At 48.4% G+C, this 26,824-nt stretch overlaps 2 protein-coding genes across 5 annotated transcripts in view; one reads left to right on the top strand and one right to left on the bottom strand.

The window, feature by feature from the left end:
- Positions 1 to 1,730: 1,730 nt before the first annotated feature.
- Wdr37 (WD repeat domain 37) overlaps positions 1,731 to 26,824 on the top strand; it is a 200,107-nt gene continuing 175,013 nt past the window's right edge. For 2 of the 4 annotated variants that reach the window (XM_075693202.1, XM_075693204.1), the window contains exons 1-2: positions 1,731 to 1,896; positions 2,136 to 2,285. In XM_075693202.1, the coding sequence (XP_075549317.1) occupies positions 2,143 to 2,285 (143 nt within the window). In that variant the 5' untranslated portion in view covers positions 1,731 to 1,896; positions 2,136 to 2,142. Of the gene's footprint in view, positions 1,990 to 2,135; positions 2,286 to 26,824 lie in introns of all 4 variants that reach the window. The other 2 variants (XM_075693203.1, XM_075693205.1) reach the window with 2 other exon arrangements.
- On the bottom strand, positions 2,895 to 13,257 carry LOC142582995 (uncharacterized). The gene is made up of 3 exons (XM_075693208.1): positions 13,148 to 13,257; positions 8,113 to 8,661; positions 2,895 to 3,506 (listed from the first exon to the last, which is right to left on the bottom strand). Exons 2-3 carry the CDS (start codon positions 8,609 to 8,611, stop codon positions 3,259 to 3,261), a joined length of 747 nt encoding a protein of 248 aa, XP_075549323.1. The 5' UTR covers positions 8,612 to 8,661; positions 13,148 to 13,257; the 3' UTR covers positions 2,895 to 3,258.

Genomic DNA, 26,824 nt, shown 5'->3' on the forward strand with positions numbered 1-26,824 from the left:
AAATAATTTTCATAAACAGGTCACTTTCCTTTTATGCCATACTCTTGCATGCCTCCAAGACAATGTATCATTAATCTTAAGGTTTCAGTCGTAGCGGTAGATCGTTGTAATGTGTTTGAGAGATGTAATGCCGCAGCAAATGACCAATTGGGTTAACATATTGCCCAGTGATTAAGATAAGCGCAGTTAGCCGTCACAATTTCAAAAGTGAGCGTATATGAAGCACAATAGTATTGTGCAACATGTAGGTTTTGATGGAACAGCCTTATCACGAATACTGCAATGCTAATTAATATTTCTGTGGCTGCACTGTTCTTAAAATGAACACATCTTTAAATATAGCGCTAGGTAGAGGCGCCCATACGATATAAAAATGCAGGACATAAGCAATGCTAGATGGCGTTTTTCTTTTTTTTTCCTTCCAAGTTGTACGCTGGCTAGTTTACACGATCGAAGAGCTGCAGTTTTAATAGCTTCGGTGCAGCTTTTTCAACATATTTGTTAATTGCGTCCTGCCACTAGATTGGGACTTAATACATTCTCGTTGTTTTCGAAACGCCTTTTCTCATTTAGCACGTTGCGGATAACGGCATCAACTCGCCCGGCCTTGCATGATGCGTGTGAACTTTAACGAAAAAAGAAGGCCGGAATGAACTACTAGTCGCATTTGACGCACGAGCTAAGATTGGCCACGACTACCTGCTGTCGGAACAAGGATAAGCGCATTGACCTTTTGAGCGTTATTTAATGAAATTTGCCTCGCGCGGGTGTGTTCGGATCGAGTGTTCTACATCGCATGATTAGTCGGCCGTATGACGAGCTGGTGTGCGCCACGCTGAACTTGAATCTCGGCGTGCGAGCCTTTAAGCACAATTGACCCAATTGACGAGTTCCAGACATCGGCAGCTTTTTGCTGAGGGAGAGAGTAAAACATCTTTATTAATAATATTTGAATGGCGAGAGCAGTGTGGAAGGTACCCTCAGTCCAGGGTCCCTAAGATGATTCCGGCGATGTTTCGAGCCCGTTGTATCACAGCTCGGAGGACCTCGGGAGGTCCGTCGCGGAGGGCATCGTCCCACACTTTTTGCGGAGGTTTCTACCTTCCCAACTTGACTATCGTGTAACGATGCGATTGCGGCAGCTAACTACAACCACAACTGTCGCGGCCGGGTGCGCGACGAGTTCGCGTCCTCGCCGGACCTGCATTAAAATTTCTTCACTCACTCAACTGTCACGGCCGAACAATCAACCACCGCTAGGAATAAAAAGAGAACAGCAGTAGTAAAGGTCGCGTACAGCAGGACACCTAACGTAAATTTTATCCGAAACCACGTCTTGAAGGCATAGTTTCCTACAATAATTGTATGCTTGGAAGGCAGGCCTTTTCCGCTCTGAAGCGGGATATGTATGTTGTGATTTAAATATTTCACGGGCGATATGTGGAACAGCAGTGCATTGCTTTCCGACAGTGATAAGACTGCAAGTTCGCCCCGCGTTAGGAAACTTCACTAAACTGGGTGGCCCGCGATGAATGAGGCCTACAGAAATGGAATAAAGCAAGCGAGCCAAGCCAGTGATCACAGAGAAATGCAGCGAGGGTCAAGCGTAAAAGGTAGGCGCAACGTTTAGCTATCGGCATGCGTCGTAAATCTATTCCAAGCAATCGACTACACCGTAGAGTAATATTACTAAAAAACTCGAGGACTACACTTTTGAATACTGCCACTAGGTGCCGCCACCATCTTCACTACAACCATTAATTGGGAAGTGTTTTGACAGGACATCGGGCACTTTGTATACTATGTGCCCGGTGACCGACGACTTTTCAGTGTAATCAAATGAGTGGCCATTCGACTTTCGTCAGGGATTGTTGGGATTACTAAAAGACATAAGAGGTGAGAGCTAGAATGCTTGGTAGAGACCATCTCGCGGGTATCATGTCTACCCTCATAGCGCATCGACCTTTGCGTGCTGCATGTCCTGCCTAGGTTTGTATGCTATGTAGAGATATTTTAAGCTTTGTCTAAATGCATCCTTGTTCGGCTATACCTTTACTGTTGCCAGGAGATGAGTGATCATTTCACGCTCCTAAAATTGTTGCGTGCTGCAAGAACGAACTCCTTCTCCTTGGCAGCCAGAACATGCCGCAAGACTCGGCCACCAAACCAAGCAAAACGAAGGGAATAAAGAACCTTGCCCGCGTTCTGAGTGACAAGGACTCCGACCTACCGTCTCCTTACGCGAAGAATGACGACGGCGAATCCGTGCTGCCATCGGCATTCAGGTATGTGACCTGTGGTAACCTTTCCTGCTGTTGCGACAGGAAAAGTATAGTGATGTGTAGCGTGCCTTTATTAGTTGCACGACGGCGCTTTCACTGCTCAGTGTCCTTTCCGATTATTTCTCACTGGATGCCGTGCGTTAACGAACAGAGGTTTGAATAACAGCTTCGCAGATCACGCCCACTGTGACTCACGAGCCGGTGCCACGGCTACGGCTGGAAAGCGCGTTTGCTTTTGCTCTGCAATGATTTGCGCCGATGTGTGTAGAGCGCTACGGTGACCTGTTCTAAATCATCCTTTGGTGTTTGATGGCGGGCGTTGTTTTCAAATAAGAAGTTGAATTAGTTGCACACACTGAACTGCTGTCTAATGTGGTCGCTGATGCTAAATGCGAACGCCGCGTTATTTATACCGGGACGGAGAACACTTGTTTGGATTGTCACCAGAGCGCGCCCCGTTAGTTATGTTCACGGACGAGCTTGGAGTCGACGCGCTGTGAGCCATATTTCAAACCTGAACCGAAGGAGCGCTGCCGCGATATTATTCTTTGGACTCGTGAAAGGTGCCAATTAATGCATGAAGCATAACGGATGCACTTCTGACGTCTATAAAGAATGATTGGTAGCGCAAGACACTTTTAATTGACGTTGGTTTTCATATATTTAATGTAACCAGGAAGGGCATGAAGTTTCTGCAGGGTACAGTAATGGCAATAAAAGTGCGCATATATTCTTGTCATATATATTCATGACGTCCATATATCACAACAAGCGTTACGCACATCATCAAAACTGTTTTTATACGTTTTGTCTTGGCATTTGCTGACAGACCTTCAATCACATTGCATGGCATAATTACAAGCATTTGACACCAGAACACAGTTACGTGCAGATGGCTTGGTTACACATGCTGCATTTCCTTGTACCGTTCACTAACACGAACAGTTTTCAAGGTGGCCCATGTGCACTCTTGAATTCACGTCCGTGCTTCGGCTGGCATGTCCTCAAGACGCTGCTTGACTTTTGTGCATCGCATGTACTTTCGAAGGACCAGAAGGAAAACAACGTGCACCGCCACAGAACATGTGTGGATGATGTTCACTTGCAATATCTTCAGCACAATATCCACAATGCTTGGAGCAGGTGGTGGTGGTGCCACAACTGTGTTGGAACTGTGAGCGTCCAAGATTTCATGCTTCATATGTACCATCGGTCCGTGAAGCTCTGAAAGCATTGGTGTGGTAAAACAGCGGTCTTAAAAAATGCCGGTATTGTGGGGTACAGAAATCACAGTGTAGGCAGATCAGGCAAAATATTGTTCTGGTAGATTACGCAGCTTGAACTGTTTGTGACATTTTTAAAGGTTAGAGGGTTAGCCACTGAAGCTGCAACGAAGTGTGGCACTGGCAAAGCAATGCACAGGTGATAACACGCATCATGCAATAAGTTGAAAGGCGTACGTAAACTTACTTGAATCAAAGTAGATATGGAATATGAAAGAAGCTGAAGGATATCGTGGCTTTACCTGCCAAATACAACTTCTGTAAAGACGAATAACTGTACTCTGCTGTGACTATACAGATAGATATGGCAGGGAACCACAGGGGGTGACCACATACACTGTACTGACGACATTTCACTTACAATTTCTTGCACTAAAGGAAGGTCCTTAGAAGAAATACCAACCAGCATTAGGGTACGCTAATTTGATACTAATGCTTTTTTTCTTCTAGAAACCACCTCTAGCTTCGTTACCCATAAGGTGAATGCGTCGTGACATCATCATACATTGACTGGCTCTGCTCCATGTGATGGCTGTGGTTGCCACACATGGGCACAGCCAGAAGAAACATGTCTCGAATAGTCATTGTATGGTCAATGTCACTGTACCTGGCTTTATTGTTCTATGACATCAGCAAACTTTGCTTTGTCATGTTACCTGGTAATGTGCATTCCCTTACCCTTAACAATTTTATTTCTGCAGTCGATTCTACTATGTCATGTTCTGTTACCTAGCAAACATTTTTGTAACATTTGCATTCACGTTTGCTATATGTGAATCCTCTATTGTACCCACTTCTGCTATAGCTCTTGTAGGGCTGCAGTATGTAAAATAAATAAATGTCATGATAATGTTGATGACACCAGGTCCGACATATCGAGACCAATTTTAGTATCAAGTTAGGATATCTCCTGTTTCCCTCCCTACCTTTATACTTGCTAAGTGTCATCCTTTTAAGTGCGAGGAATGTGTAATATAGTTTCTATAACTCTACAACTCCTTGAAGTATTAAGCGTGAAATGCTGTCTTGCTCTATTGTAAACAGTTTCAAGGGTAAAATCGAATATTCAGGGAAATTCGTCTAGAATCCAAAGTAATTGAAATCCCACTGAAAGTCGTTGCAATTAGTGGCACCATCTGTGTAAAAGATGTTCCACATCTGCCGCCATGTCCATTAGTGGTGCTGGCTAATGCTGCCAGGGTTAGATCTTGTACTCATTCATAAATACCCTGCTGCAGTAAATTCATAAATAGCTGCGGCACTAGCACAAATGGTAATGCAGTGCACGTGTAATGCGGAGGTTGTGGGTTCAGCTGCCACCAGCGGCAAGTTGTTCTTTCGGCCACTTTCATTTCCCTGTAGCTTACATTTCTATATATCATTATTTCTTGTTCATCACTCATCGAAGTCACAAAGAAAAAAGATTCTGCTCTAAGTTGATATCGGGGCCTGAAGCTAGGTTATAGCGATCATATATTTTGATGAACTTTCTGCTGTGCGGTAACCTGTGTACATGCAGCAAAACTATGCAGGGTGCGGATATGTGAAACACAGCCATGAACTGTGTCGTGTTATAATTTTGGGGTGGACTGCAAAGATTAAACTTTCATAACCAGGGGCACTAATGACATAACCTTTCCCACAGAAAATGGGGTTTGTGGATTGTGTGTGTTGAGCATGTTACTGTCAATGAATAATATGGACACCAGCGTGAACAGAAAATTGACAGCTGGAGTATCCTTGATCTCTGTGATGTTAACCATAGCTCTTCTAGGCTCTTCTATACTTGAGACCTTGGGATCAAGGCAGCTGCCAGGTCGAACACTTGCTTACGCATTCTGCAAGATGCATTCTTTGCTGTTTCTTCCATTAACGAATGAGCATCCTCCAGACAGGCACTGGTACAGTAACTATTTGTAGTACGATACTGTCAATAAAGCGCACACACACTCATGAGGTGTTTAAACAGATCGGTACCTCGTGTTTAAAAAGAATACTGAAGACACTGTAAATAAATTTAGACTGGTAAATTATCCCTTGAAAGTTCTATTTGTATTTCTTTATCTGAAAGAAGTTGGGTATTGAATGAGAAGAACATGTATGTGCAGCTTCCATCAGGCTTCACCTGAGCAATGAAGACACATTTAATTGCTGAACTTTAAAGAAACAAGAGCTCTAAGGAGCAAACGCCAAATGCTTTGGGAGCAAAATGCATCAAGCCAGCATGTTCAAGTCACCCCAACCAGAAATGTTCAGCACCTTCCACTAGAAACTCAAAAAGGTCTTTCCTTACTTCTTTCTGCACTGTTACACGGAAAATGAAGCCTGAGATGCTTATTTCAAACCTTGTGCCCAAATCGAGGTGCTGATGACATTAGTTTGACATCACAGAATTTGTAGTATTCTTGTCTGTCTGGGCCCTTTACACCCTAAAAGGTAGTTTATACCCTTTGAAGCTTATCTTGTCCCCAAGCAGTAATCATCATCTGTCTTTCATGCTGTCCCTTCTTTTAATGCCGTGTGCTTGGAACTTGCAGGTAACAAACAGCATGCAAGTTATCATTGTGGCATAGCATTCTTGACAGTAAAGTAGCGTGTGCAGGTTTTTCATGAAAGGAAAGGTGAACAAGATTCATGGTGATTATTGTTTGAGTATCCCCAAAGGGTGTAAACTTCTTTTAGAGTGTGTACGCTAGAAAAATGTACAGACATTTCGGTTTCAGTTTGCAATCCCTTTTGGATGCAATTAAGTTCTTTTTTTCTTGTTGATAAACAATTATTTAGTATCAGCGAGACTGCCAAAACATATAAAATCATGGAAAACTAATGTTAATATGTCAACACCTGTCTTTTGTTATTTCATCTTTGTGTCCTTTCTATGAGCTTTGGCTGGTTCATAGCTCCTGAAATCTACTATACCAGTCTAGCTTTGCCTTTAGTGTGTACTTCATCTGAATACAGAACAGGCCAACCGTTCCATCTTTAAATCTGTTGTGTGCAATGCCGTTCAAGTGTTCTGCGGGATCTTCTCTTCTTGAAAAATAAAAAGAACAAGGGGGTGAATACAAGGGCTATTTTCTCATTTAAGGAAGGCACATACTATGTTATTGTTTTAGAGGGACTTTTGTTAGTGGAAATCACACTTGTGCTATAGCAGAAGTTGTGCATTGAGTGACTGGTGGACTCTTTGAAGTGCCTCATGCACAAAGACCAATTAGATTCAACTGTATTTGTTGTGAGTAAAACATCTGTGGTTCAAAGATCTTTCTGTGATGCCATAAAAAGTAGTTAGTAAAGCCTTCACGTCAGTTCGAGGTCAAGGACCCGGTTAATGCATATTAAATGTTGCAAGGTTACTGAGAAAATATTGTTCTTTTAATTTTGACCTAGTGTGATAAAAAGAAATAATAGCCAATGTGTTTATGGCACAGCACTCGATTACCGAAATGCAAACCACCTGTATCTAATCTAGTATTAGTCTGGTGCTATTGGAAGCTGGTAAACTGCAAAATTTGAGTAATGCAGAGTGCGCTTGTAGTCCCACATTTTGTTGGGGCATTCAACTATTTAGGCAAAGAATATTAGATTGAAAAAGAATGGTCAGGTAAAAGTAGCACAACTTAAGTAGGTGGCTAATTCCAAAAGTACTAAACATATTGTTTCTGGGTGTGTGAATATGCCGAGGTCGATGTCTCGGTACTCTTTGATAACTTTCGTTTGCGTTCTTTCAACAAGAAATAATAATGGGATGAAATATGAAGGCACAGATGTTTTTGAAATCGGTTTGTGATGTCCTAGAAATAACCTATAGGGGACTATTGTGCTGACTTCAGCCTTTGGATCATGGGCCTCTTTAGATTTCCGAACAGCTTGAATAAACTTATTCAACCTTTCAATATTTCTTGCCGAAGCTGTTGAGAGGATTTAGCCGGTTGGAAAGAGATATTATGGATAGCATCATTGATTACTTGAGGGTGTCAGTGATTACTTGCTCGTAAAGCCACTGGATCCTCAAAAAGTAGCAAAAGTATTTGATGTCACCGCTGAGCTACGCGATTGGACGATAACTTCAGCCCGCCCCCTGGTGTGGGCTAGCAGCAGCTAGCAGGACACACGCGCTGCGCCCACACATAGCTTCGACAATCGCAAACGTACATAGATCGGCATGTGGCGACCTCCCTTTCTCATTTGCCAGTTCATCTCTGCTTTTTCACCCAAATGGAAAGCTAGTGGCGAACTGTTACGGAAGCAACGCTGAAGTAGATTTTCCGCCTTATGTAACACGGCCGCTTAATGTAACACGGCGCACCAGGCGCACGCAATTTCAATCTTTTTGTCTTGTTTAAATCTTTTTGTCTTGGCGCAAACCACGAGTCGCTGCAGGCAGTTGTCGCTACTTCTGTTAAGATCCAAGGGCTTGCCCGCGGTTGCAGTGTCCCACCGGGATATGTGGGAAGAGAATCACTCCCCATATAGGGTAAAGGAGGTGCAGGCAGTCGCTCCTCCTGCCTCCGCACAGTGACCGTTGAGGAAGTTAAGCCACGTACCGGACTTGGTGAGTACCGCCCCGCGGTCGGCCGACGCACGTAGGTGCGGCGCGTCCAGCGCGGAGCTCTGGTTGGCGTGCGCGGGCGTGACGCTCTCCTGGAGCACGACCACGGCGCCCTCGATCATGAAGAGGAAGCGCATCGCGATGGCGACCGCGAATACCGCGGCGGCGGCCAGCATGGGCCGGCGGGCCTCGCGTGACGCCGCCCAGAAGACGAGCCCGTACGCGGCCAGGCTGGCGACTGTGACAGCCAGCTTGGCCGACAGCGACCACACGGCGATGGAGGCGAGGAACACGAAGCCGCGGTTGGGCTGTCGGCGCACCGTGGTCACGGTGGCCAGCGCCAGCTTGCACGTGTCCACCGCCACGCTGGTGATGGCGAGCGCCCGCAGGTTGACCACCACGTTGCGGGTGTCGATCGCGCTCCGCCTGGCTCGCTCCCCGCCCTCCGCCCCGTCGACTTCGTCGTCGCCCCCGCCGGCCCGGCTGGACGACATCTCAAGCGCGTTCTTGTCGGCCCGCGGTGTCGTCCATTGCTGCCGCAGAGCTGCGTTCGCAGACATACACGGTGCGCAGACGTTCATGGAACGCGTGGGAAACCCTGTACGCTCTGGAAAAATTGGAGGACGCTTAAGCTTCGCCTTCAAGAGTGGAACGCGACAGCGTTCCCGTCGACCCGCCAAGGGGTGTAAGACAATGGGCTACGGCGCAGCGACTACGCGCCCCGCTCCCTCTGGGGCATATTTTTGTGCGCTGCGTACCGTGTCGTCTACGTATCTGCGTGCAGGAATGCTACGATATGCTGAGAGGACCATCTCGTTCCTGACTGGAAAGTGCAGTTATACCTGGTAGGGCACGTGCAGCGTTAAAAATAAATGCACACAAGGTTAGTGCTTATTGTTGCAGGACAAGGTAAACCTGACAGGGTTAATTTTTAGAGTATAAGAACAAAGGGAGTGCTAGAGATTCCTTTTTTGATGGAGTAACCGCTAGGAGCTTCATTTTCGAGAGTTCTGGCAATTCATCCGATGGGAGTACTTTCACACTGTTACTACCCGAACTAGCTAGAGATGTAAGCGCCGAAAAAAATAATAAACCGAAAGATTGGAGGGGGGGGGGAGCGGCTGCTGTCGTTTTCATTGTGATAGCAATTATGTGGACACTCCAGGCAAATTTCCGCCTTCGGCGTCGCCGTGATGTTCTGCATCAAGTCCAAGTGCGGAAACGTCGCGACCGCTTGCTGTATGCTGTAGGTGCGAGCGAACGCTTGCGAGGGTGAGCCGAGAAGTATGGTGGCTTGAATAAGTGATGCCTTCTCGCGCTCGCGAGGGTGGAAGGCAGGTAGGGTGCGCGCAACACCTACGTGACACCACCTAGGTGCGCGCCGTCTTCTCACGCGCGCATGTGGGGGAGGGGAACGTGCGCGCGCTAGGGGAGTGGGGCAGGGGGCAGGTTAGTGCCGCATGTCCTCTTCTACTCCGGCCGCGGTAGTTGAACGCTGCCGCACGCGTCCTATATTGAAGGAAATCTGCGCGGGGTTGGAAGGCTAGCCGGCCAGATATTGCTTATGGCTTCGTGTGCGGCGTGTTCTCGCGCGCCTGTAGTTCGCGCTGAAGCGAGAGGCATCACAAATGGCAATTCGCTTGCCGCCGCTGCCGCTCATCACCGTGTCAGCATTATGCCAGATAAGTGTCCGCGCTCGTAGAGTGCGATGTGTTCGTGCTTGCCTGTGTGCGCGTCAAAACGGGCTTGTTAATGTAGTCAGTTAAGCGAATGTTTACAGTAGTTAATGTAGCTGATAAAACGACTAACCTTACTTGGTACTGCTGTCTAATAATTTGCTATGCAATCAATGCTTCGCCTGTCGGGCGAAACTGTTGACAATTTTTTTTAAGCACAGAGAAAGCGAAAAAAAGCCCCATAAAAATTTCCACTTATAGTTATACTTATCATCCTCTGCTGCACATACAATTCTATAAAAGTGACAGCACACTTTTACAGTGTCTCAATTTATGCGCTTTCAGATTCGTCTTGAAAACGAAGCGTAGGTTACAAGCGTAGCGGAATACGGGACGCCCTTTGGGCTTTGGTCCAGGACTGGCGTCTGGGACACCGCGAAGCACGTGGAACCGTCAACGTGGTGTGCAAGACCTTTGCATTAACCAGTCGCTGACACACGCACAGCTTCTGTAGACTGCTGCATATACCTTCGCCATCTGTCAGTTGCAACTAAACACATTTTTGTTCGGAACTGCAGTTCACAACATGTTATGACAAGCTTCGCAACATACTCACTACTAAACGTTTTCGAGAACTCGTCAATACGTACAGTCAAACTTGAATGTGAAAGCAGCCGCAGTCGTTTCTAGTGCGAGTGCGTCTGGCGAGAGTGACTCGGACATTGATTGAGCTTTTTCTCAGTGATCAGATTAGCAATCTTTCGTAGAGAACAAGCTTTTCATCTTGCTGTCCTCGCGTTCTCTGTGTAATTATCGAACGTATTTAAAGATAACTATTCTTTTATTGCTGGAATAATAAATATAAGCTGTTTTTACAAGATTCTAATTTTTTTTTCAGAGAACAAAATATTTTCTTTAAACGAAAAGAAAAAGGAACCTATTTTTTTTCCAGCCCGCTCAAAATTTCTCTAACTTTTGCATCCCTAGCCTGGACGCACTGAACGCACTCCACGAAAACTCAACAGAACAGGGTTGAATATAAAGAAGCTAGCAGTTATTTCTGCGAGAGGGACTGTCAGTATACGCTTTCGGTTCTGAGCGTTGCGGAGGAGGCGAACGACGCGAACTCCTCGCTCTTATTATGCCACGCACCTCCCGTTCAAGAGCTGGATTCCCTGCCACGCAAACCAAACTGTGGCACGTCCGCACGCATTTCTGCGCTCTGTACGGCATGATAACCAGACGAAAATACGGATTCCGAATCTGTGAAGAGGACACCGAGAATTCTTCATTGAATACGCTTCAGCGAGGATTCCGACGTGCGACTGACGAAGCGACACGAGTTACGTGACGCAGGTTGCAGTTACGTGGAAGTTTCTGGAATCGGGGCAACTTCGGGCGCCCGTACGACCTGTTGTGATTGCAGCGGGTACGCCTGTCCGCTATTCCGGTAAACGGGAGCGCTTTGGGCGGATTGCCGGATTTACGGGGGCGTAAACGTGAGCGGCCAGAGTGGTGCAGCCGCCTGGTGGCGTAGAGTTCAACCAGACAAATACAGAGCTAAAACTGCATAACCCACAATATCCGGCTTCGCTACTGGTGCAATTTTCTGGCAGTGGCGTAGTTGTGAACACGATTACGCCACTGTCGAAAATTTACACCAGCAACTAAGCAGAATATACTAATTAGCTTTTTGTTTGTGTGATTGAGCTTTGCGCCACCAGCTGGCGCCACCGTTTGGCCACTCAGGTTTACGCCCCCGCTAAACCGGCAAGCCGCCCGCGCTTGCCGGAATACCGGACACGCTAAAAGTCTCTAATGACTTAACTGCACTGACTGCGAGTAACCAATCCAGAACGATACAAAACCTCCAAGTTTAGTTTTGTAGACTAGCTTGTTCGATGCAAGTGTATAGACGCAAGCGTCGCTGCATACCTTCAGTATCTTTCCATTGTGTCAATTAAGGCGTGGCTGTGTATACCCTGTGGGCCGCACAACTTCACGGCGCCGCTTCCGTGAGAGGAACTGGCACTGCCAGCGCGCGAGCCTTCTGTGCCTAACTGTGCCGCTTCAATGCGGCCAGCGTTGATGGATATAACAAAACGGATTGCTTACGAGCCCTTCACTAACAAACAACAACAAAAATATTGTAAATACATTCGGAGACGCTGAGAAAGCGTAGCAAACTGCAGGTCGTCCCAAAGCAGCTTTGCGTTTCTTCGTAGTGTTTGCGTTTCGGCAGACATTGCGCCGTGCTTCTTCCGTCACGGCAGGCCTTATTTTTTTACCTGCGTGTGAGAGCTGTTGGATACGGACCCTTTTCCTGGCATCACTCGAGTTCCCCGACCACATTCAATCGCCGCTGCATTCCAGTTATGGTGCGCAGGGGCGCGTCTACCACGTTCCCGGACCTGTCAGACAAGTTGGCGACCCCCACCTCATGTGCCGCACGTCGAGCTATTGTATCCACCCCTGCTTGACTCTTCCGCTAAGTGCAACGGGAGCTTGACACGGTTACAGGCAGTTGATCTTGGCCCCGAGCAAAGCTGTTTTGAAGCTCTGAAAGGTAGTTCGAGAACAACCTGTCTCCTCGAGCTGAGCGCTTACAGGCCACGAGGCAACGCCGGTGGCAAGTCACCCCTCGGACAGTGGAGCCCTTGGAGCGACCTCATGGTCCGAATGTGACGACACTTGCACGGGCGCCTACCATTGGAGGAAAATGAAGACACCTGAGCGGGCTAGATGATTGGCCGAAAATGGACCCCAGAGACCGAAGGGGTTAAATGCGAGACACAGGGAGAAAAGACATTCATACTTACATTCGTTCATATTCTTTCGTTCTTGCCAGGAGCCGCAGCTTCCGATTTGCTGCCGGCCGTCGATGTCTTTATGACTGTTCATTACTTTGTGTTATTACTGTAAACAATGTAAATAAACCTTCGGTTTCATCTCAACATCCTCCTCAACGTCGGCCAACTCCCGCACTCAACGGCAAGATCCAATAGCGCGTACGGCAATCAGAATGTTCTATGACGGGGAAAAACCTACATGTTCGCGCAGCTACGAGCTCAGTACATGGCTTGGGCTCCGTATATGCAATAGCGCGCTCCGCGTTGTTATTCAACAGTTCAGGTCTTCTTTCGGGTTTCGTGAAATGTCTATACAGCGACGCGATGCGTTGACCAGCCTTTGGCGATGAGTTAACGCGGAATAAATGCGCTCACACCAGCGAAGCTGTACCACGGATTCGCGAACACGCCACGCTAACCTGTGGCTCGTACGCGGTACACCGAGAGTTCTCCACATCTGGCTTAATCGGGGTGTTCCGCGTGCGCTCAACATCGTGGTGCTTACCAAAGGCGCGCGCAGTCGACTTCGCGGTGTGCTTGCCTGCCTTTGTTGTTGGCGACGGTTCGGATGTGGACCGGGCGCTGCGGCCAGCGGCGTCTTCCTCCTCCTCTTCTTCATCATCTTCGTATTCCCGCCGTCAAAGATGGCGTGCAAAAAAGTGGCTGGGGTGTGAAGGAAGAAAATGCTTTGAGGTTGGGGAAGCGAATATTTGTACTCCAGTACAGTGTGAATAACACTTGAGTGGTCGACTGCGAACAGCGCGACCGTTCGCAGCTGGTACACGTGTAGCTTCTGGTTTCCACATCATGTTGGTTCTATAGCGCATGAACCGAGCATGGGGCATGACCTCGCGTGGTCTTATCGCGGCGTCGGCCTGTACTTCTTTTTTTTCCGCTATAGCAGCCGAACAATTTGGCTGATCGACTACTCCAGACAAGTGCTACATAAAAGTTTTTCCCGAGCGTGAAAGAAGCCCGCGAATACATGTAAAGTGCCTAGAGTGGCCAGTCGCGCGCCAATTTTGCGTGTATTTGCGGGCTTCTTTCACGCTCGAAAAAAAGGAAGCACTTTTATGTAGCACGTTTTTGTCAGCAGTAAGCTATATCCTTTCATGTAGCTCTACAATTATCTCATTGGCACTTTTCGTCAAACTATAATTTTGGGAAGTTGGTTAATTAAGTAAGACTGATTATGTAATTAGGCGAAATGTAAAAGATAATCTGAGTATCTCCAAGCGACGGCAAACATTACTTCGGTTCTGTTCAGCTACGTGGCATTTGCATATATTTTAAATCTTGTTGCATGATTGATAGTTGGGACACCCGATTTGTACACACTCAGCTGAACAAGTAATTTAGTGCAACGAAAGACACAGGCACAGGAAAGGGAGGCAAGGACAAGCGCTACTGTCTTTGTCTCCTTTTCTTGTGCCTGTGTCAGTTATGGCGCTCATTTAATTACCTGTTCAGCATCGCAAAACCTAATAATCCAACAATTCATTCTTCTAAAACAAACACGCACACACCCGGCGAGCAAACGTCGACGGATACCAAAACACGGGGGAGCGACAAAGAAGAAAAAAAATGTTTTGCTTCTCCACCTACCTCCTCACGTGTCAGGTAGCCAACCAACGGACACTATCTTCTAAATTTGTTTTATTCATTTTGTACAAACCGCCTAATTCTTGGCTGACCGCCCAAGGTGGGTATGTGCCACTTGTGCAGAGTAAGCGACACCAACAACTAAACAAAGCGACCAAGTTTAGTTAACTTCTATGCCTTCGCCTCCCTGCCTCTTTCGAGCCTGCGAATGCAAACTGGCTACTTTCATTCCCTATCCCCCTGTGCAGCGCGGTTGAGGTGTCCTCTGCTGAGAGACAGTTACTGCGCTGCACTTTACCCCAACTTTTCCTTCCTATCAACAAGAATCTCCTTCCCTCTCTGTCAGTACAGCCACGCACGTGAGGCCGCAAGAAAAAAAAAAAAAACGGTTTGACAAGCTGGCCGAACCGCCACGTCTTGCAGCTCCATTAGTTAGACAGCGCCTGGTTACCCGCTGGCAATTTTTGTAGGGATCTCGAATGTCTCAAGTCATTGCCTATGAGATCGGGCTGTCGCAGCGCGAGCCGCCGGATCTCGGAGCCAATGACTTAAGACCGCCGATCCGGCCATCAGCGTTTAGTCGCTGCACGAAAAGAAAGGGCAGTCCCGCCTCCCCCACTCTTATTTTGTCTTCGTCCCTACTCTTCACATATTAGTGAGCGCCAGTTTTTGCATTCATTTCAGCGGGAAGCTGAGAGAAAGAGGATGCTCGAGCATATAGTTGTTGCGTATTATTTGCATTATTGCACATTATTCGACGAGAGGCGAGGGTTCAGGAGGTCGGCCAATCGTGCCGACACTGTGTGGCGTGTCTATGCTGCCGACACGCGTGGCCCGCTTTCGCGCACCTGCCGTCGCATAGGACACACCGACCGTAATTGGAGAGAGAGAGAGAGAGAGAGAGTCATTTATGGAACGCTCGTGAAACACTCGCCCTCTGCGCGTTTTTCTTTCTGCTTCTTTTTTTTTTTGTGCCACGTGAAACGCGTTCTCCGCACTTTTTTTTTTCTTTTGTCTAGACAGAACGTCTGTGTTTCATGTAATGACAGCGGCACTATTTTTGGAAAATCGCCGCGTATCTTCTGGCGAAGCGCGCTGCTCAGGAGCTGTACATGCCGTGTTTTGCCGCGTGTGAGGGGGCATATTGTCCGTTTTACAGTGGTATCTGCACTGAGCTCTCGACTCGCTTGAATGTCTCCGTTGTGTCGTCTACAGTAACAGGTCCGCATATACCTGCCAACTCTCCCGAGTTATTGTAATGTTTACGAATTTGGGCTTGTTCTACGGTTTTACGAATGTTGTGCCAAGTTTTGAAATTTTTTTTTTCTCTTCGCAAGAAAAGTTATGAAGGTGTTGAAGGATAAGAGGGGCCGGGGCCGCAAGACACGAAGAAAAAAGGAGAAGTCGTTATATAACTTGTGGCATTACCTGTGCTGCCCATTTTGTGTCAGCGCAAGACGTCATTATTCAGGGTGTCCCAAGTAACTTTAGCCAGAATGTTGGGCTGCTGAGCACGAGGTCGCGGGATCGAATCCCGGTCACGGCGGCCGCATTTCGATGGGGGCGAAATGCGAAAACACCCGTGTGCTTAGATTTAGGTGCACGTTAAAGAACCCCAGGTGGTCAAAATTTCCGGAGTCCTCCACTACGGCGTGCCTCATAATCAGAAAGTGGTTTTGGCACGTAAAACCCCAAATATTAACTTTAGCCAGAATTTAAATATATGCGAATGCCACGTAACTGGACTGGATTAGGGTAATATTGTTTGCCGTCACTTGGAGACACACAATTCTTTTTCGTTTTGCCGAATTAGATAAGACTTAATTAATTAACTTCTCAGATATGATAATAAGGTGTCAATTAGAAAATTGTAGAGCGACATGAAAAACTCCCGATGCAGCTTTCTGTTGCTCAATACGTGCTACGTGAAAGTTCCGGGCGCGAAAGAAGCCCCCAAACGCACGCAGAATTGTAGTGCGACTGGCCGCTCGAGGCACTCTGCATGTATTCGCGGGCTTTCTTCACGCTCGGAAAAACATTTATATAGCACCTATTGAGCAACAGAAAGCTGCATCGGGAGTTTTTCATGTCTTATGAAACATCGTTCCAGCGCCAAACTGAACACGGACGAGAAAAGAAAGACAACACGAACCCCGGCGTTCGTGTTGGGGCTCTTTCTTCTCGTCCGTGTTCAGTTGGGCGCTGGAACGATGTTTCATAATGCTAATCACGACCAACTAGCCCAGCTGTCCATACTTAGTTTTTCATGTCGTTCTACAATTTTCTGACTGACACTTTGCATCTAATTATAATAATTGAGAAGTTGACGAATTAGTTAACGGAACCTAATTATCGAATTAGGCGGAATGAAAAAAATAATTTGAGTATCTCCAAGCGACGGCAAACAACATTACCTTGGTTTTGTCCAGCTGCGTGGCATTCGCATATTTGTAAACTCTGGCTGAAGGTAGTTGGGACGCCCTGTATATAGTATACTGGAGGGGGTACTTGCTTCGAGCAGAGAAAGAGAACTAAACTTTTATTTTCCGAAACGGTAAACCGAGTCAGAACCCGGTTCACCCTAGGTGGGAGGATTCCTTATTCCAAGAACCCTCTGGCTTGGGCTGCCTCCTTGGCCCGGGCGACGAGACTGCGTTGGTCGTCCAGGTCATCGGAGGAAAGCTTGGCCTCCCACGTTTCGGTTATTGTATGGATCTGCGGTGAGTTGGGGCTCTCTCTTCGTGCTTCTATGGGGCGGCTTTCTTTGGAGTCGTCTCGTGGAGCTTGTGAGGTAGGGTCTGTCGGTGTGCCACGCAGTGGGCAATCCTGGACCATGTGTTGCAGGGTGTCTGGAACGTCGCAATGGGGGCATACGTACGAGTACTGCGTAGGATACAGTCTGCGCATGATTATTCCGTGCACGTAGGTGTTGGTCTGTGTAGGCGGCGCAGGATGACTTCTTCCTCTTTGCTCAGATTCTTGTGTGGTAAAGCGTACGTTCTTCTGCTGAGTCGGTGGTGTTGCAGAAGCTCCGAGTACTTTAGGGCGATGTCATCAACGTTGGTGGCCGGCCTAGTGTGGGATGGCAGGAAAGCCCGGCTGGTATGCTCGCGGGCAGCGGCGTGTGCCGCCTCATTTCCTGTCATGCCCTGATGGTCTGGAACCCAGTTGATGTAAGTGTCGGGGAGCGGGGCGCGTGCGATGTGATTTCTTAGTATTTTGAGCGCTGTTTCTGATACGCGGCCTTTTTGATAGTTGCGAGCTGCTGCTTGGGAGTCTGTTAGTATTACTGCTACTTCAGGGCAAGTTGTTATTGCCAGAGCAATTGCCGTTTCCTCTGCAGTCTCAGGGGCTCTTGCTCGGATGGTGACAGCTGCAAGTTCGTTGCCTTGGTGATCCGTGACGCGTAGGGCAAAGGCGTTTCGTTTAATATACCGGGCAGCATCGGTGTACCTCGTATCAGGGTCTCTCCCGCATTTCTTGCTGAGTGCACGGATTCTGCTTTGCCAACGCTCCTTATGATAAGTTGGATGCATATTGCGCGGTATTCTTGCAACGCTGATGCAGTCCCGGACTGCAGGTGGGATTCTTGCTTTCTGGTCTGTGTCTGCAATGAAGCTTTCGCTGTATTTGAGGTAGCGCAAAACTGCACGTCCGGTGGGTGTGAGCTTGAGCCGCTCTAGTTTGCTGATGTTATGAGCCTCGACAATCTCTTGCCACGTATTGTGGACGCCGAGCTTTAGGAGTTTCTCCGTTGATGCCATGGGTGGGAGCGTCAAGGCTACTTTGATTGCCTTTCGAATGACAATGCAGTCGCGTTGTCTACCGCTTATAGGTGCCACGAGCGAGGCTTCCTCCGCAAAGGAAGCGAAGTGTCGACAATGGATGCATAACGAAATTCGCAAATTAGAATGATCATTTGCTCTAATTTCAAGCAGCGTACGTCATTCGTCATCGTTAGCGCACGTGTCGTGTATTGCAACGGAGGAGCGGCAAGTGCATAACGAATGGCGGTATAACGTTTTCCACAGGGGTGACGCACTTCCTTAAGCGAATGCGGAGACAACGTGTTCAAGACATCTGCATGACTCGCATATTTCCCAGCTGCCATCTTCGCAGATCGCAGGCATGCTCAGTGCCTGCGTTTGACGTTAAACGCAGGCATGTCGCAGGCGTGTCGTGTCGTCGCGAGTTGCGATGTGGCGCTTTGGCGTACGCAGTGACGCGTGACTGTGCCTCGTTGTTGTCAGTCACGTGCCCGTCGCGGTGGCGCAGTGGCTGTGGCGACTCTGCTGCTGAGCACGAGGTCACGGGTGCGACTCGCGGCGCCACGGTGGCCGCATTTCGATAAATGGGCGAAGTGAAAAAAAAAGTTTTAAAAAATCCTTGTGTACTCGGATGTTCGCGTTGGGCAGGAACATCGGGCGGCAAAACTTAGTCCGGGGCCGCCCTCCAATAGCGTGCCGTCTCATAATGGAATCGTGGTTTCGGCACGTAAAACCTCAGAATTATATATATATATATATATATATATATATATATATATATATATATATATATATATATATATATATATAATATGGCCCCAGTGTTGCTTCGGGCTATACCTGCCAACCTGGGAACTAACACCTTGTGAGAATCCTGCGAACACGACTCCGAGGAGGGAGTATAGACAGACATTTTTTGGGATGCATATATACGCACTTCATTAATGATTACTTGCCTTTAGACACAGCGCACAAGCGGCAACAAACTTTTTACAGCAGAGACGGACGAAAAGTCGCCATCATCTAAAAAGATCACGGTGTCTTTTTTTCGGTGAACTCGCTGTCACCATTTTACCCGCCGTGGTGGCGTAGTGGCTTTGGCGTTGTGCCGCTGTAGATGCACGATGCCACGGTATCATCAAATCTTAAGCACCTTGATAATTTGAAAATAGCGACACTCTTCTCCTCGCGGCGCTTTCCTCCTCGACTCTACTCGCCCGCCGGCTGCGCACGGCGCGCTTTTTCTCCTGAGCTCCCGCGGACGGGCCGCAGCATTCTATGGAGGCGTGTTATTAGAGAAGTTTAGTGCGTCCGGTATTCTGGCAAGCGCAGGCGGTTTGCCGGATGAGCGGGGGCGTAAACGTGAACGGCCAGATTGGTGGCGCCAGCTGGGGGTGCAAAGCTCAACCACATAAACGCAGAGCCAATTACTATATTCTTCTCAGCTGGTGTGTAAATTTTCGGCCGCGGCTTAATCGTTTTCGTAATTACGCCGCTGCCGAAAATTTCCACCAGCAGCGAAGCAGAATATAGTGGGTTACTGCAATTTCAACTCTGTGTTTACCTGGTTGAGCTCTACACCACCAGATGGCTGCGCCGTTCCGGCCGCTCACGTTTACGCGCCCGACCATCCGGCAAACCGCCCCCGTTTGTCGGAATAGCGGGCATGCTAAATGTCTCTATTGTGGGCCAGTCGCGCGCCCCAGTGGTGTTGAAAATTTTGCGAAATCCTGATAACACCATCGATAATGCTAAAGGCAACGTTTATGAGGAGATCGGTTTTTTCTTCAGCCGTATGAACGGGGTATAGTGATGTATAGGAGCTTTGAGGCGATTTCTGTACTCCAATTTTTCTGCCACATGATGAGATGGTTTAGTTTGTGCGTCTGGTCTAGTATTGCTTGTGGCACATCCCTTTGTGTGTGGCTTATTAAGCGAAAGCCTTAGATCTCTACTTCAAGGTCGCGTTCTGAGGTACAGAAATTATCACGTGACTGAAGGAAGGCTGGAAGCAAACCTAAGCATGTACAGCCGTGTATATTAAGAGATGATTACTGGTAAGCAAAGTTAACTAATGATTGATTCATGATTGGATTAAGGGGAATTAAGGTGGATTAAAGTCGATGAAGGTGGATTAAGGTGCATTAGGGAGGGTTATGGTGGATTAAAGCGAATGAAGGATTAGGGTGCATTAAGGTCTATGAAGGTGTATTAGGGTGCATTCAGGAGGATTATGGTAAATGAAGGTGGACTAGACTGAATGAAGGAGGATTAGGATGGATTAACGATGATTAAGGTGCATTAACGAGGATTCGGGTGGATTAAAATATATGAAGGTGAATTAGGATGCATTAAGGAGTACTATGGTGGATTCGGGTGTATTAAGGAGCATTACCGTGGATTAGGGTGGATTAAAGAGAATTAAGGAGGATTGAGGCCGATTAAGATGGATGAAGAATTAGTATGGATTAAGGTTTATTACAGTAGGCTTTAGAACCTTAACCCTTCATTCACCTTAATCCACCCTAATCCTCCTTAATACTTGTTCATGCACCTTAATCCTCCTTAACCTACCCTAATCCATCCTAAGCGGTCCGTCTCTACCTTTATCAACCCTGATTCGCCTTAATCTACCCTAATCGACCTTAATCCTCCTGCATCCACCTGAATCCTCTCTAATCCTTGTACAGGCACCTTAATCCTCCTTAATACACCCTAATCTACTTTAATCCACCCTACTCGGTCTTAAAACTCCTTCGTCAACCCTAATTCACCTTAATCCGCTTTAATCCTGCCTCATCCACCTTAATCCTTTTTCATAGACCTTAATCCTTATTGGTGCACCTTAATCCTCCTTAATACACTCTAATCCACCTTTATCGTCCCTAATCAACCTCAATTCAATCACTAATGAATCATTAACGTTGCTAATAATTCTCTTATACAGGGGTGGACATGCTTTGGGTCGCCTCTGGCATTCGTTGGGTCACGGGACATTTTCTCTTCACAACGCGACCTTGCACCATAGAGATTTAAAGGCTTTCGCCTTAAAACTAAAGAAAATACAATGTGGGCTAGCTAGAGCTCATCGCCTGCAATACCGCGGGTATACTTACCGCTAATTTTTTCATCGCTTGCGTTCATTGTATCTGACTGACGCACAGATCGACGTAAGCTGCTAGAAATAATGGCTCCTCTAGAAGCCGATATTTCAATTTTCAGTAAAACAGGCAACGGATATCCTAACAATCGCGAAAAGTGCGATCGACAGGCTCCATCTTCGCACATAATTGTACACAGCAGAAAGCAGAACCTACAGTGCTGCGGTTCCGACTGAATAACAGTTGGTGATGTGCGAGGTGATGGAGCCGCCGCAGAATATTAAAGGGACACTAAAGCGAAACAATAAATCAGTTTAGACTAATGAAGCATTGCCTGAGAACCCTGCAGGCAGTCATTAAAAAAATAGTTTATTAGATGAGAAAATGAAGGTCCAAGTATCTATTTGAACTTCGCGCCGAAACCCCAGCGCCGGTACGTCAGCGTGACGTCAGGGATTCCAGAGTATTTTTTTCTCATTTGGGCCGCGTTGGCTGAATAAAGGTTCCCGAAACTTGCCATGTTTTAATAGTTGGTTCCTTTAGAACACAATGTAGTCAATCTGTACCGCTATATATAATTCGTAGGCCCTAGAAGATGCCATCAAAATCCAAGACGTCACAGCCCCAGGTGCGGGAACTTAAGTAGGCGTCGCCACCCGTATTTCGTTCTTGAGCTTTTTCTGGCTTACCAAACGTGTTATCGTTGTAAGAGTGGTGTTTTTGGGTGTTGTAGAAAGGTAATTTACTGATGCAGAAGAAATCATTTTTCACTTTAGTGTCCCTTTAAGCACACTGAGGAGAACCGCATTTTTATGCAAGGTACAAATTGCCGCAACAAAAACGCTGGTGAGCAGGCCGGAAGAATGAAAAAAAAAATGCAGCATTATACGGGATGCTTTCTCTCCGTGCCTGTCACGTGTCATCGATGGAAGCAAGATCCCGCCCACACTTGTAGAAAGCTATTTAAGGGGCTCCGAAATGTACTTTGATAGACTTCTTACTTGAGACTTTACTTCATGCTTTTCTTATTTTCTTTCAACTACCTTTGAATAAACAGTGCAAGTTTCGCACTAGCAAATCGTCTCGCCCCTGCTTGGTCGCCATGATCTACCGGATGCCTGCAGCCCGCCGACAACGCCACGCTACCCAATAAGTAATGTCGGTCGAGCTTCGTTAGGCAGGCGCCGCTACTTCTCGGCCGCAGTACGGTACGCTACCCTGGAGTACGCAACAAGGGGCTTTAATCAGAGCCTCCTACTGGTCTTCAGATGGTTGCTGCACTTGTGATGCCTTCGCGTTGTGTACAGCCGTACCACGTGGTAGAGGGTGTTGGATGTGTCTGTGCAGGATTTGCGGTCTGCCTGATATGTCCCCGGGTACGCTGTGTGTAATAGATTTCTGCGAATGTCTGCTGCTGCTATAGGCACCGTGGGCGGGATTAGTTTGGACCGGTGGCGCCTTCGTGCGGCGGCACCGCGAACGCAATGACATGTGGCGGCCAGGCCGGGCGCAGCAGGCGCTGCCGCCTGCTACGTTGGTAAGCATGGCTCAGTGGCTCAGTGGTAACGTCTCCGTCTCACCAACCTACGTTGGTTGAATGTGCTCCGTCGTTTCTTCAGTTTTGCTTTGCCACAATTCCACGTGAAACCAAATTTGAACAAACGTGTTGCGGTTTTGGGGGCACGGACAGTTATTGGAACGTAACTGTGGTTGATGAGGTCATTCAGTTCAAACGGTTTTCGTCGCGGCCTCACCAGATGGAACAGCGGAAATCTTGGATATGCGCGGTGTATATAGGCAACTGCGCGTACAATGCTCAGCAATTGAGACGCATGTTGCGTTTCGCCTGCGACACGTGGTTTTGCCGGCGCGACTGCGGCGGGGCGGCGGACATTTTGGCCCGATCGTCGTCACCGCAACACTCATCGCCAGGTGTTTCCAGGCGCGTCTGCGGCGATGCGACCGCCTAGGGACCCTCCTCGCATTCCAGTCATTGTGCCCGAAACAGGCGATGCCAAAGCAGGGATCTCATTCCAGTTATTGGGCCCGAAACAGGCGATGCCAAAGCAGGGATCTCGTTCCAGTCATTGTGCCCGAAACAGGCGATGCCAAAGCAGGGATCTCATTCCAGTTATTGGGCCCGAAACAGGCGATGCCAAAGCAGGGATCTCGTTCCAGTCATTGTGTCCGACCGGCAGCGCCACGACAGGGTGCTACGAGATCGTGCGCAGCGCCACGACCAGGTGCTACGAGATCGTGCGCAGCGCCACGACCAGGTGCTACGAGATCGTGCGCAGCGCCACGACCGGGTGCTACGAGATCGTGCGCAGCGCCACGACAGGGTGCTACGAGATCGTGCGCAGCGCTACGACAGTGTGCGTCACCATTAGCCCATTGTACATTCACGTGCTCGTCTTTTGAGGGGTTCCTTCTTGCCCTCAACTGCGAGAGTATAAAAACAGCTGCCCCCGGACGCCAAAAGGGAGGGCTCCGATTTCTTCTGTTGAGTGAAGTGCTCTCCCGTCTCTCTACTTCGGTCAAACCTGACCACCAACTCTTTGCGATGTTAAAATAAACAAGTTGTTTCGTTGTTACCAGTCGACTCATGCTTTGCCGGGACCTCCGGATGCTTCCAGTTGTACCCCAGGCCGCCAGGCCAACGCTACCCTTGGGGCTTGCGACCCAGGTACAACCACGGGCGTCAGCGCCGAGTTCCCAACAGATCGTACCAGCAGTCGGATCCAAACATCTGGTTGCCAGCGGTGAGATCGCCTACGACTTCAAACAACGGTCTGCCAGCGGCGAGATCGCGACAACGGAGGCCAGCAGCAAAGAGATGCAGTTGACAGTATGCTGAGCAGCTCAACGACGATCCGGGAGCAGTGCAACGAGCCCTGTGTGACGACTGGTTGCCTGCAGCGGAACGACTGCGCGGAATTCCTGCCTGCGAGGTTTGGTGAGTGCGGGACTTTCTTCTTCTGAGCTTTGCCAGGCTTTTGTTAGTGTTAGAAACAGAGCTGGTAATTGTGGTTGTCGTTGCTGCCGGGTTAGTTTGCGGCAAGACAATAGTAAGCAGTAGAGAAAGCAGCATTCAGAGCAGCCATGGATTTGAAGTCGTTGCGCAAACCGAAATTGTTGGAGCTTGCAAGAGAGTTGGGTCTGGATGTCTCGGACAAACTCAGAAAACCAGAACTGCTAAAGGCTATTCTTGAGTTAGAGGCTGAGGATGACGAGCTGTCGGAATGCCTTGAGACTATTGAGGAGAGGTCAAAAAGACATGAGCGCGAACTTAAAGAGCAGAAAGAGAAACAGGAGCGCGAACTTAAAGAGCAAAAAGAGAAACAGGAGCGCGAACTTAAAGAGCAGAAAGAAAAAGAAGAGCGCCAACACGCTTTGGAAATGAAGCGTCTTGAGGTAGAGATGGAACGCGCTCGTAATGGAAGTCAGGCACACGGTGCAGGAGAACGCGTATTGTTCAAAATGACTGACCTGATGCGGCCGTTTAAGCTTGGAGAGGACATTGGTTTGTTCCTGGTTAACTTTGAGCGAACGTGCGAGAAGCAGGGGTTCTCTCGGGAAACGTGGCCACAGCGCTTGCTCACTTTGTTACCCGGCGAGGCGGCCGACGTAGTCGCTCGCTTGGATAGAGAGGAGGCAGAGGATTTCGACAAAGTAAAATCGAGTCTGCTAAAAAAGTACCGGCTGTCTGCGGAGGCGTTCCGTCGGAAGTTTCGGGAAAATGAGAAAGGCAGAAGTGAGTCATATACAGAGTTTGCGTATAGGCTTATGTCGAACATGCAGGAGTGGCTCAAAGAAGAGAAAGCGTTTGGTGACCACGATAAAGTTCTGCAGTGCTTCGGGCTAGAACAGTTTTATAGTCGGTTACCGGAGAACGTGCGATACTGGGTCTTGGATAGGCCAGACGTTTGTACGGTGGCTAAAGCCGCTGAGCTAGCCGAGGAGTTTGTGACGCGTCGGGCTCGCGGAGCTAAAGACGGTCAAAAGGGTGAATTTGGCTCGAAGTTTGGGAGGCCGAAATTCACGCCCATGAGATTAAAGGGGGACACGCGTAGTGAGGATGCGAGCGAAAGCAGTCCGACCAAACGTAAAGAGACGGCGGCAGCCAAACGCACAAAGCGGTTCGAGATGAGGCGAGCGCGCTTGTGTTATACGTGCCAGAAGCCGGGTCACTTTTCGGCGCAGTGTCCGGAAACAACACCAAAAGTTGTGTTTTTTTCAATAGGCAGCACGGACGAGAACATGAAGCTTCTCGAGCCTTACATGCGAGACCTCCTCGTGAACGGGAAAGAGTGCCGAGTGCTTCGCGATTCCGCAGCTACGATGGATGTAGTTCACCCGTCTTACGTAGAACCCCATATGTTCACGGGCGAGTGCGCGTGGATCAAGCAAGCCGTGGAAGCTCATAGCGTGTGTCTGCCAGTAGCAAAGGTGCTTATTGAAGGACCTTTCGGAGCGCTTGAGACAGAGGCGGCAGTGTCATCTATGCTGCCACCCCAGTACCCGTACCTATTTTCAAACAGGTCCGATCACCTCCTGCGCGAGAAGGGGCTTTTGTTTGGTGAAGCTAGTGTTCAGGCCTTAACCAGATCGAAGGTTCGGGAGCTCGCTGCAAAGGCGGTAGTTGCGGGGCCGACGTTATCAAACAACGAAAAAGGGTCAGAGGCGCAGCAAGCTGATATTCCGAGCACGCCCGAACTGAATAAACTTGAGTCTGTAACGTTAAAGGCGCCAGATACTGGAGAGGAAATGCCCGACACGGGAAAGTTAGAAGAGCTATCTACTGATTTGCTCATCGCGCCTACGTCAGACGGACTTGATAGGTTGCTAAAAGTCAGCCGGTCGGCTTTGATAGCCGAGCAAAAAAAGGATGGCAGCCTGGAAAACGTGCGCTGCAATGTCAAAGAAGGTATCGCCAGGAAAACTGCGCGTTTTGTGGAAAGGGGTGGAGTCCTGTACCGGAAGTATCTAGACCGCAGAGGAGTGGAGTTCGATCAGCTGGTCGTGCCTCAATGCTATCGTCAGGATCTGTTGCGCTTGTCACACGGGGGTTCGTGGTCCGGACACCTAGGAGTTAAGAAAACTAAGGACCGTCTCTTGCAAGAGTACTATTGGCCAGGGTGTTTTCGGGACGCAGACCATTTCGTGAGGACATGTGACACTTGTCAGCGGGTGGGCAAACCAGGGGACAAATCGAGGGCGCCGTTGAAATTGGTACCTATCATTACGGAGCCTTTTAGACGGCTCGTTATTGATACTGTGGGACCTCTGCCGGTAACAGCCACGGGGTACAGACACATTTTGACTGTGATCTGCCCAGCGACAAAGTTCCCTGAAGCAGTGCCGCTTAAAGAACTCAGCTCAGTTGAGATAGTCAATGCACTACTGTCCATATTTGCGCGAGTTGGTTTTCCTGCGGAAATCCAATCAGATCAGGGCACAGTGTTTACTAGCGCTTTGACGACAACTTTTCTCGAAAGGTGTGGGGTAAAGCTGTTACACAGCTCAGTGTACCACCCACAGTCGAATTCCGTTGAGAAGCTCCACTCCGTCATGAAGCGCGTGTTGAGAGCGTTGTGTTTTGAACATCGAACTGACTGGGAGCTGTGTCTGCCTGGGGTGATGTTTGCTTTAAGGACCGCGCCGCATGCGGCTACGGGGTTTTCGCCAGCTGAACTGGTGTACGGTCGCTCG

The sequence above is a fragment of the Dermacentor variabilis genome, chromosome 5, assembly GCF_050947875.1.
Source record: "Dermacentor variabilis isolate Ectoservices chromosome 5, ASM5094787v1, whole genome shotgun sequence".
NCBI classification, from domain to species: Eukaryota; Metazoa; Arthropoda; class Arachnida; order Ixodida; family Ixodidae; genus Dermacentor; species Dermacentor variabilis.

Bases quoted from the DNA above. Each gene is read 5' to 3' on its own strand.
- LOC142582995 (XM_075693208.1), bottom strand. From the start codon at position 8,611: ATGTCGTCCAGCCGGGCCGGCGGGGGCGACGACGAAGTCGACGGGGCG. The intron at 3,507-8,112 runs GTACGTGGCTTA...CAATGCTTTCAG, and splicing joins GGCGGTACTCACCAAGTCCG to AGCTTCACGGACCGATGGTA.